At 37.6% G+C, this 11,820-nt stretch overlaps 2 protein-coding genes and 1 long non-coding RNA gene across 9 annotated transcripts in view; 1 reads left to right on the top strand and 2 right to left on the bottom strand.

Moving 5' to 3' along the window:
- Window positions 1–1,992: 1,992 nt before the first annotated feature.
- Window positions 1,993–8,186, bottom strand: LOC147753716 (uncharacterized). 2 transcript variants are annotated; one of them, XM_086967639.1, is made up of 3 exons: window positions 7,121–8,186; window positions 6,681–6,796; window positions 1,993–3,422 (listed from the first exon to the last, which is right to left on the bottom strand). In XM_086967639.1, the coding sequence occupies exons 1-3, from the start codon at window positions 7,191–7,193 to the stop codon at window positions 2,997–2,999; spliced, it is 615 nt and encodes a 204-aa protein (XP_086823765.1). In that variant the 5' UTR covers window positions 7,194–8,186; the 3' UTR covers window positions 1,993–2,996. The 2 variants fall into 2 exon arrangements, with proteins under 2 accessions (XP_086823765.1, XP_086823766.1); XM_086967640.1 differs by having other exon boundaries at window positions 6,681–6,793.
- LOC111258916 (uncharacterized) overlaps window positions 3,661–11,820 on the top strand; it is a 19,357-nt gene continuing 11,197 nt past the window's right edge. Inside the window, exons 1-2 of the long non-coding RNA XR_002679286.2 lie at window positions 3,661–3,978; window positions 4,421–4,808. This is a non-coding gene — a long non-coding RNA (uncharacterized LOC111258916). The remainder of the gene's footprint in view (window positions 3,979–4,420; window positions 4,809–11,820) is intronic.
- Zip48C (Zinc/iron regulated transporter-related protein 48C) overlaps window positions 8,298–11,820 on the bottom strand; it is a 10,196-nt gene continuing 6,673 nt past the window's right edge. For all 6 annotated transcript variants that reach the window (XM_086967638.1, XM_022830493.2, XM_022830495.2 and 3 more), the window contains one exon: window positions 8,298–9,038. In XM_086967638.1, coding sequence (XP_086823764.1) covers window positions 8,936–9,038 — 103 coding nt within the window. In that variant the 3' untranslated portion in view covers window positions 8,298–8,935. The remainder of the gene's footprint in view (window positions 9,039–11,820) is intronic.

Genomic DNA, 11,820 nt, shown 5'->3' with positions numbered 1-11,820 from the left:
ATTCAGTTAGGTAAATTACGTAAACTTATACCGAAAGCCATTAAATTCTACTCGACTGAATGGAATCGCTGAAATTGTGAATTCGCAAGGCAAATAAGGAAGCGCGATCTACTATTTCCAGAACTTCATGTGTTTACTTACATTTATAGACGTAATGGGTGCCTAGAGGCTAAACAATTTATGAACAGGTACACCGATACCGATATGGCATTTCAGGACATTCTCCTCATCAGTTTAGCATGTTCCGGCTAGGTTTTCAGCTATTAGAAAAAGAGCGTCTATTGATAAAAAAATAACTACTTTCAGTAATGTCTACGAAACGCTGCTGCTGCTGCTGCTACACATTGTACCACAGAAGCGTTTCATTCGTAATTTGTGGTACTATCGGCGTACGTTGCTACTTGTTTGGCACGTTTCCTGCTTTTTCTTCAACAATCACTGACAAATTCTATATTGATCATCCGTAAAGCAGAACGCCTACATTTAGAGCATTGTTCAGTTACAAAACGTATTGAGAGTTTCTTAAACAGGAGCTGCTGGTTAAATAAATGGTTTGACGTTAATATGGCCATTGATCACAGGTAACCTTGATCGTAAAATGAAAAGGGAAGCAGATTTTATAATTTTTAAAAACTAAATATATTCCGATTACTAAATTAGTACCCAGCAGATATTTTTAACGAAAACGTATACTAATTTTTTTGAAAAACCTAATTATTCCAGAAGAAAAGCACAGAAATAAAAACCATTTATCTCAAGGAAAATGAACAAATGATCGCCTAACCAGGCGGACAACCCGACGAATGAAGCCGGTTGGCTTAATTGTGTCGGATCATACATATACGTTGTGGTTTTTGGGGGTTCATTAACGTCGCCTAAAGAAGCGGGTGATTTAAATTTTTATCTACTGCCGCGGCCTTTGCGTTTTCCTTAGAAGCTTTTTCTCGTTTTTGACAAAGTGCTAGATATTGTCGTAGACAGAAAAAACATTGACGTTATACTAGTTAGTCGTGCTTAGACTAAAACGTATTCAGTTTTTATTTATTACTAATTATTATTATATTTGTATTGACTATTAATAATCGATTTAGTGTTTATTGATTTGTATTGAGCGTATTGTACATTCGGATGTCCATTCAACGATACCTATAGTACCGCATATCTGAGGGGACGAAATTAGAATTGTGTATTTACTACTTACCGCATGTATGCCAGGAGTGTCAACGCTAGTTCTTTTCATATTAAATAATTTTGCGATTTGACAGCTGTAAAAAATTACTACCGTAAACTTCAATGCCGTTGCTAAAATAGGCATCGCGTTAAATTAATACAGTTCAGTATATGGGAGATTTGTATTTTCTAGATCTAGCAATGCTATGAGGGGAAAACATCAGAAATAAAAGAAAACATTGTTGTTGAAGGAAGGCATAAAGATTGTGGAGTTCTGAAATGTTTAAAGACAACTTTTAGTTGCTACAAAATAAGCAAGCATCGGCACACATCGCAGATGCTGAACTGTAGCGGACACTCGAATAGGACCTTGTCATTAGAGAGAGTTGTCTAGGCATCAGTGAGTAAACACTGGGTGGAGTCGGCAATCCCCTAAAAAGGCTTTGGTGCTATGCCCATGCGCGCTGGGTTAGAACACTTAAATTGAGAAGAAATAATAATCCAATAAATTTAATATGGGAGAAATAAGTATCGTAACTTACAAATGCGCCGTTTTCTCTTCAGTCACACCTGTTTTTTAAGCTTAGATGAGGAGTAGACGCTAGTTAAAATCAGGGCAGCATATATTTCCGATATAATAACCCTATGAATTTATACTTATTATTAACAAAATGACTAAAGCAATGTGTTCGTAACCGTGGTATCAACCCATCTAATAAGGAACGTCTATCAGTCTTCAGAGGGCGAATCCAATCCATGTACGCCTGTCGGATACATATACGTAAAATGTTTGGATTGTCGTGCAATGCAGTACTAGACGTACACAGCTCCATGGTTAAAATTTATTATTAATTTGCCTATAATTTCAAAGCTAATTTTAATGTAATGAGATTGCCATTTTTTTAGAGGTACTATTTATTTGGGCCCTTACGGATCTTCAGAACGATTGGACCTTTCTCGCAGAAGATCCACTTCAATTAGGAGTAAATTAAAAAATGTATTGAGAAATTGTATTATAAGAATTTAATAGTAAGATACTAAGAATTGTTTTGATTAACGAACTAATTATCTATACGATGCAACGGTTACTTAAGGCTCAGTACCGCACAGAGGCAACCGCGCTTGCTTTAGAATATCGACCTTTATTAAAAATGTAGTATACATTCAAATGCATACAAATTATAACGAGACAGATTATTGATGAATCAAAACACCAAAAAAATGCACCTCTTGTTTGACTATAGTCAACTTTGCAACGACGCTCATATCGTTCTGCTCGGAAGATGCATTTAAAACTAACCACACGAGATTTACTGCAGCTCAAAACATCTTGCAGTTCCATTAATAAACACTAACAATAATAACTTGGGGTACTACCATCGTCGTTGCTAACATGCGATGAAAAAGCGGTATGATTTAAGTGTCCCTTTTTCTTCACGGCGATGCAAAGTCAAGACTATGAGCTAGTATTCTATTTTGACTTCACTGCTTGGGCCGGTATCCCATTCCGTTAACTCCACTTTAGATAAATTGCCCATACAAAAAAACCAACACATAGAGAATCACAGCATACGCATCAATAACGCCTTGCCTTTCCCGATTACGCGGCCCTTTACAACTATCACTGCGCCCTTGGCGAAGAGTGTGGTCAATACGAAGGTTAGCGAAAAAGGCGATATTTTATGATCGGTTTAAACCTAAAATACCCTGTCTTTAACGTACATCTGCTACGTCTCGTTACAGCGATACGAAGTCCTATTCTTACATAGCCTGTACAACATAGTTGACGTCAAGAAAAAACCATGAAAATCATGGTCGTTTTTAAATTACTTGGTACTGTTAGGAGACGCTTCGACGTTGGAGCGGTTATTTTTGTTAGGCGTGGTTTCTTGGGCTGTCTCTAATACTGATTGGGCTTGAGCTGACGAATTAGATCCTTCCGTTGGTATTCCTGGTGATTCTGTTATTGGTAACTGTCTGGTAGTTGCCAATGCCACGATGTTCGATAAGGTTGATTCTCGCGGCTCGTGTGCTTCGTTTGTAGTCAGTTCCAATGGAACTTTACTATGAAAAGTATTTGTAGTCCAATTGTTGGGCTGACGAACGGGACTGCTCAAAGGGTTACCAGTTAGCTGGAAAGTTACGAAAAGGAAGGAACCAATTCCGATCACGACCAGAATAATGAACGATGTAATGAAAACGGGCCCACAGCGCTTACACGAACCGCCCTCGCTGTTTCTTTTTTTGTTCGCCTGGCAACGAAGAAGAAATTCACGATCGAAACGTGTAGCCGTTAATCAGTGAAAAACGCCTCAGTACAAAGTTAATTCTTAACATTACCATTAACGTAATCATGTCGTCTACTTGATGCCTAAGACGTGTGCTGTTCCTGTCACTAGCTTTCTAGATGCAGCCGGCTATGGTAAATAGATTAAGTCTTTTTATTTATAAGATTAAAGTGGAATGTACTTGTTACAAATGAATCCCCACTCATGTTCGTTGAATAACATAATTTCGTCGCCGCCCTTTGCAAAGCTCGAATTCATCTTCAGCATGTAAGGTGAAAAACACCACTTGGCTTCCCAAGGCTGGCTGGACAGTGTCTCCGAAACACAACGACATGCACGCAAAATGAATGTACTATTATTGTAGTTGCGATAACGTTTTTTCGAACAATGTTTTGCCGCGATTTTGCCCATTATAGTAGCGTCTGCTAAAAAGCGTCTGCTCGACGGCCAAATGCCACCATATTAAGATGCAACAACTGTACAACCGCGGGACAACAATGACACGTTTCTCATTCTCGAGGTAAACATCAGTTACCAAGAATCGCATTACATACAAGAACGTAACTCACAAAATGCCCGCCAGACAAAACTGGATCTGTATCTTGCTTCACGAAACCTTTCAATACATTCTGAAGGCTAGAGCCTTCAGAATGTATTGAAGGCTTACAACCGCTACTTGTTAGAAAACATATCATTTTCGGAGACTTCGTTTGTAGCCACCTACAATTCGAAATAAACCCGACACAGTCATGATAGTGAATATGCAAACGCTTTGCTAGCCATTACAATAGCCGACCTCGCTGCCGTCGTGTCCTCACATTGTTGGCCGGCTTCTTTAGCAATAGCAATTGAAATGTCGAACTGTTAGAACAATCTTCGCTCGATAAGTTCACTATATATTAAACTTATACCAAAAACATTAAATTTATTGATTTTTTTTGCTTTTTCTGTTTCTTAAACAGCGCCATACCTTCGATTCTTTAGTCTACAGTCACGAAAAATGGCTACTCAAAGAAAGCTGCCTGCACTGCAAGTAAATCCAAATTTCAAGCCGACACGTTCTGAAAGTTGTGTCTAACAAAAAAGGCATCAAGCTATAGCTCTATCTGTGGTAATTTCTTATAACGAATTTGTAAACGAAGGAGCCTATTTGGATGCTATAAAAACCATGGTAAAACGTGAACGAATATTATGTAAAATAAACAATATGTACATATCGCGTACCCATGCACACGAGAGAGGCTGGCTGGCTGGCTGAGTATATTCAAGAACGAAAAGCTTCTGGACTAAAACTGTGATTGAAGCGAATGACGTTTACAAACAATGTCCCTATCGATGCATATCAAAAAGGTATGTTGCCCACATATGTTGACATTTCGATATAATAAACAACATCTAGCTTTTACCCTGCAATCATAGACAAGCTGCGGCAACCTTCCGAAACTCAGCTTAACATTTAGCCTTGTTAAATTATGTGGGATTTGCACATCTGGTCAGACATGTTGAAATGCAAACTAGTCGTTATCTGCTGTGAGATCCACATACGTAACTTGAAATGCAGATAATCCCTGCCCCCTGCAGGGATGATCGAATAAAGAGGAAAATCTTAGGGAGCAACTAAAGAAAAGCAGCCTTTCCAACTCCCGTGTTAAAACCCAAAGTGAAATTAATCGCCGGCACTTGTTGACTTAGCGCTTCATTTGCTTAGTGCTCATGTCCTTTTTTGTTGCCGAAGTAGCGAATCAGCATTTAGTAAATCAAAATTTGTACTGTCGCATAAATTTCATACCAGGGCTTGAATAGAGTGTGCTTTGGTATTAAATCCCATCAAGTGACACAGTCCTTAACATAAGAAAGCGTATAGAATTAGGTACCGTTTCTGCGTAAAACCTAAATCTCCAGGTATGCGCATGCTAGGTGTTTTTAAAATCTCTGGAACGAATATCACAATATTTAAGAAAACAAGTTGTCACGCTAAGACATCTAATTGAAATGTTGCCTGAATTTACCTTAATCTGCTGCATCTGTGTAAAGTGTAAAGTAGGCTTAACACGATGCAGGTTGCGTACGTACGGATTCTTCTATATGACTTATTCATTATTCTTCTGTCGTTTTACATGTCCGCAATATGCACGCGGCAATGTATATACACGATATTATGTCTAGTCCTGTAGATTTTAAAAAAAGCAGGCGTATTTTTAGACGGATAGGTGGATATTGCGCCAGTTCGACGCCCCGTTGAAACTCCACTTGGGGTCAAAATTCTAAGCTCGCCGTGCAGTGCAGTCATGTTTAAACAGAACGAGCACTATTACACCTCTTAATTCTGATATATTTATAATATGATATAATTGGTATCTGCAGGCAGGGTTGCTTATTGCACCGGGATAGCTAAAAGCTTCAGTACAAAAAATGGTATTAATTTATTTAATCAATAAGACCGATTTAGGGTTGAATTACTAGGATTTGCAAGTGATAACGAACGACCCATGAATTAAATAATTCATGCTGATAAGAACAGTAGGAAGGAAATCTGTGGTTATTTGTTCTTTTTGTATCTGTTGGTATTTGTGCTTTAAAACCATCATGTGTTCGTGCATATAATTTGTCATCCCTCAGTAAACGTTCACCGTTTCGAGGGGTCGACATTCCAAATCTGTAATTGAATCCACAGCTTTCTAGATTCGTTGCACACGTATACCGTAAATGACGTAACTAAACTCGTATAGAATGAACTAAGGCGCTCAGCTGGGACGAATAGCTAGGGTATAATTATTTATGGCTTTCTTTTCATCATTTTAAATCATGCAGGATTTCTACAGCGAGTATTGAAAATGTAGCTGGTGCTTAAGGACATTATGTCTTATGAGGTAACAGGACCCATGGAAGGCTACATAGACTTAAAAAATCGTCGACATTGTTTTCTTGAGGCCGGCACCTACTCCTCTATATCTTCATTGAGACCATCGTGTGCTGAACTAGTTTTATTAGACCTTCGTACGGAAATGATTTGAATAGATTTGTTTTATTATAAGCAGTCAGCATTTGCTGAAGATCTCTGAGTGAATTCATTGTAAGCTCCGAATGTCCAGTCACACAACGAACAAAAAGCATAACGGTATAACGGCTGGTCAGTTCACAGTGACGACTAGTGACATTAACTGATGAAGTCTCACAGTTACTTGCACACCGTAATTAATAAGTCATAAAATAAAATCGAACCTGATTTCCTGGTCCTTTTTTGTCTGCTTTGATTCCGACGTTTTTCTTGCAGCTCCCCCTCTCAGTGCCTCCTTTCCCTAAAGGGACGTCGTCCTCACTAGATAACTGACTGCCTGCTACGAATATTTTAAAAAATCCCGGGTCGTTTAAAATTTGAAACAAAGATGTAAGATCAAAGGTGAAGCGGATCGCTAAACATCACACGCATCTTCCGCTAAAAGAAAGGTCACTGCTTTTGATTAATTTTCACGATAATAAGTGAATATGCGTTACGAAGAACACAGCTTATAGCAACGAAACGTTATGTCTCTGCCGTACCAATATGTATTGAATATTTCGTGGAAATTAGTAATGCCAAGTAGAGAAGTAAAAAAAAAAACTGTTCCATTATGCGAATTGAAAATACCCTGAACCCCCACCCGTGAGGGCCTCTGTCTTACCTGGGAGAAAGGCGGATGAGCTGAACCCTGATAGACCGGATGGATTTGAATTATAAATATCCTTGTCTTCCATTATTTAAGTACGCATCCGATTCGCGCTTTTACACTCGGTAATGCCTTTCGTTGTCGCCAAGGCTCTAGATCTTAAAGGAAACGCAACTATAAAAGTGCAATTTCCTGTTCACGACTAATTCTGGCAGCATTTCGAGAACAACATGACAAGTAGAATATTAGATGTTTCTTCTGCTCCCTGAAAGCAAATCAGCTACGTTTTTTTTATCTCATGTAATACATGCAATGAGTTCAACGATCAAGTAATCTCTGCAACTCTAGCTGCGATATTAACAGAGGAACTTTTACTGGAACAACTCGAAATGTACTAGATAACAATTAGTGACGAGCTCATTTCTCTGCTTTAATAACTAATTAGCTGGCAAAAGTAATTTGCGATCACTGAATTGAAAATGTGTTATAACTTATCGGCTTATCTGCTCTGTAACACATAACGTTTTAAACCTACAATGAAAAAACGCACAATATTTAGCGTTTATCCAGGTCGGTTCCTACACATAGGGAAGAGGCTAATGTTCAAGACTGCTTACAGACATTTTTGATTGTTGACATTTGTGCCGACGAAAGGCGTCGAAAAAGTAAGTAAAAGTTGAGGAGATTCTTGACATATAAAAGCAGAAAAAAAAGAATAAAAGCATGGTAACCTAAAAGTAGAGGACTACTTGTTTGCAATAAGGGAAGTGGGTTTTCGTTCACAAGAGGCCTATTACAGGCTCGCTGCCATCATTGTAACCACATACTTGCTTACTCTTTCTCCTCTGTACATTCTAAATCGAAACCTAATAATAAAGACGAACTATATAATTAACTGATAATTTATAATAATAACTAACTAGTGAATATTATAATCGTGATACTGCCGTCTCCTGAACAAGGGTGCTACTCCTTACACAGCACTTCGTATCTTCGGATAAATCTCTACATGACCTGGATAGTGCTATACAATAAAATATAGATATTTAAAGTAGAATATAGAAAATATAGAACGCAAAAAATAGCAAGAGTCGATCACTTTTGGACGGTTTTCTAAATTCAAGCTGCATTATGTCGTTATTGTACCATACTCGAAACGGTGCAATAACAAATGGTTAAATTAAAACACGCATTAACTTTTTGCGATAACAATTTAATTTATATTTTCTATCATATTCTCCTTCTTTCTACTTTACTTCTTCCCCGTCCTTTCATCGTCAATTCAATGATGTATAGAAAATTCGACAATGTATATTTGCTGATGCGCATGCGAAGCCCCTCGGTCAACCCCGGACCTCAATATAGTGAAAATCTATATTATTATTATTAGTACTTTATCCATTGCTTGACTCGACTAGACACAACCTTCGGTCAATGTAATCTTAAGTGGATATTTTATCCTAGCACCTTTTTTTTTATTAATACCAACTATTCCAGTCGTAATGTGAGTAGTCGTATTATAGCAAGTGACCCTGTAAACTCGTATACTTTTTCAGATTATGGACTTTATTCTAATAATAATATCTGATAGTTAATCAGATATTATTATTCAGATATAACCTGATATCGAATCTAAAACCAATTGGAGTATAAAACTAAAGTAAGGAAACAGCAGTTTTACTGCAGATTTGCACCTTTCACATCAGTAATTAATTAATTTCAATAAAAACGAAGTGTTCCTAACAACAGTTTGAACAATAAGCACTTTGCTTAAGGAGAAACACATTAATATAAACTTCAATCTAGATACAGTTTTCATATTTTTCTAGGTTATGTCGCCTCACTAGAGCCTGACTCTTCCAGGCCTACTTCTAGAGCCATCATAATGATGAATCCGATGATAGCAGACCACGATGCCGTTTTGCCATTCCCGCTGAAATGACATGAAAATCTATTTAGCTTCTATAGTTCTTCGTTTACGTAAAAAAGTTTTGCTAACCTCTCTTTTGCAAAGGTATTATTTCGATCGTTGGCTGCCAAGGTAACAAGGCGCCCGGAATGGTGCCTTAGCCTTTGCGCCGTTTCAGTTCCTTCCTCTAGATCAAACTAATCTGTTTCTGAAAATAGCACTGACTGACTTCTGAAAATAGCTCTAGTCCTCGTTGACATACCAGGATTATGTTGCAATCACGCAACGTAATAGCATCATTCTCGCTATCGTAGAAAACTTGGTCACTGTGCTAAACATCTCTATTTTTTGTGGTTAACCCTTGCAAAAAAGTATCGATATTCTGGGTTATTGACAGTTAGCGACTAAACATGGATTAAATTCGCAAACCGCACATAACGTAACCCACTTGTAACACTAACCAATAACTAGTTAGGGATAAATTGATATACCCAACTGGTTTTTTATCATCGTACTGAGCGCTACCTTCGAGTAACTATCACGGGACACCGTAACATATTAATCATATATTATAACGTAAAGCTTCGGTATGAGTTCTAGAACTTATACCTATAGCCGATAACTAGACTTTTTAGGTGATTTAAGCATCAGCGAGCATTCAGATAGATGATTCCTGACCTCAATACGAGACACCGGTGTAAACTCGCTCATGGAAGCACTTTCATTTAACATACAAGACATGGCCTGGTTCAGGTGGAATAAGTATTTCTGATTGTATAATATGATGATAAAAAGTAATCGGTAGATAGAAAAAGAATGGTAAAACGAATGGTGAATAATCACTGACTATAATTCTAGTTTTCACACTTTGTTCGGTATTCCGAGGCCGGATGGGGGCCCTTGGCCAATCACCGTTTGGAACACTGCTGATCGAAAGGTCCTTTCTTCTAAAAATAGAAGACTAGGTATAATTTGTTTTCCCTTATATTAGTTTTACTTTAATTATTTATTAAATTATATGTTACATGTGCCGAATTTCACGTTCAGTACCGCTGCTATGCATTCCATAAGCAGGCTGGCCATTAGCATGAAACGAAGTGTGTCTACACTCAGATTTGAAACAAGACAGAAGCAGGAAAACACGCTACCCATCACAGAAAATATTCGCCCTGAGTTGTCCCTAACCAAATAGCCCGGAAGAGATGGGCTGTTGCCTCTACATTTACACATGTTCGGTAACACCCATTCTTTGTTAGTTTCATTAGCCTGTCGCTCGCTTGGTGCCTTTCCCACATTTCCTTGGGGATGTCCCATCTTGACCTTTGAAACGAGATCAACCAGTAACCTTTAGTGGTAGCAGGTCCGAGAAAATGAAAGATTTCTGAACGGTTTGCCGTTGTGTGGTTCGACCTATTATAAATGCACCCCCCTTTTTTGGACGGGGGCATACTAAACAGCAGCAAACCTCTCGGAGCGGTTCTACTCTATTGTAGCGAATCACAGCATTTGCATCCCACAGGTAGAGATTAACAGTAACGAAGTCTAGTGCTCTACTGAGCATCTTATATTTTGCAATTTATTATTGTATTTGGATTTAGTACCGACAGACATTCATGCATATAATTTTTCTTAGTTCGTAACTTTCAAACATGTGTTGTTGTGGCACTTTCGTATTTAAAACCGAACGAATAGCTTAGGAAAGCGGCATATCTGGATATTGTGTGCAGTAGCGATACAGGTTTTCAGGATACTCATTTGTTATTTTTAGACATAAAAATTTATTTTCCCAGAAACGTGTTATTGACCATGGAATCCTTTGGTGGGGTCAAGCTGACCTACGGACAAAGATTACAACTGGCACAACGGTTTTCAAGACAACCCTACACGGACGATATATATATACACACATGCGTGGTGTTGGAAGTAATGAAAAAACCAAGATGAACTCTTAAATTAAAAAAAAAAATAAATGCTACTGTAAATATGAAATTATAGTGCAAGTACAAAAACAATATCACAGGAAGTTACAGGACCGACAAACGGAACTTATAATTAATCCAAAAAGAAACAAGTTTGAAGTAGATGGAATTTGTGCAGGGGTTTCACTAGCCAAGAATGAGCACTGGAACGCTACAACGAATCAATAACATTATCTTCTAAATTTCGAAGACAATCAAGTCTTGAGCTTGGCATTAATTAATCAAGTGTCCATCGCATTTAAAGATCCTGATAATAATGATGTATACTATCAATGAAGGTAACCTGAATCTAAGGGAAAATTTTACGAATAGTACTTGGGAAAATGCAAAGAGAATACACAGTTTTCACACAAAGAAGATTATTTGCAACTATAGAGCTATATTTATATTGAATGACGATTACTGAGCACTTACCGGGCAACTGTAAATCCACATATAAGTTGGACACATCCACATATTGTAAAATACCAGGAAGGAAAGTTTAAAAGCCGGAATTTGCCGTAACACAAGTAAAAACATTTATTAAAGTTTGTGAATCAACAGTGTATTGTTACCAGCAGTATACTGACCGGAATAGTAATCGTTTTGAACATTGGTAATAGGAGAAAACTTACACATATTATGTAAAATCTTTGGCACTTCAACCTTGAATTATGTGTAAACAAAGACTGAAATTGTATTTCTTCAAACTGTGGATACCCTCTATGTTACCTATATATATATATATATATATATTGTATGTGCTCAAAAGTTACTTGCCTGTATATTAAAGCATACAATATTAGAGTAGACGGGTTATGCTTAGAGCCTCAATTTAGGTATATATA

The sequence above is a fragment of the Varroa jacobsoni genome, unplaced genomic scaffold (assembly GCF_002532875.2).
Source record: "Varroa jacobsoni isolate VJ856 unplaced genomic scaffold, vjacob_1.0 scaffold_275, whole genome shotgun sequence".
Taxonomy (NCBI): Eukaryota; Metazoa; Arthropoda; class Arachnida; order Mesostigmata; family Varroidae; genus Varroa; species Varroa jacobsoni.
This window is presented reverse-complemented; position numbering and strand designations above follow the sequence as displayed.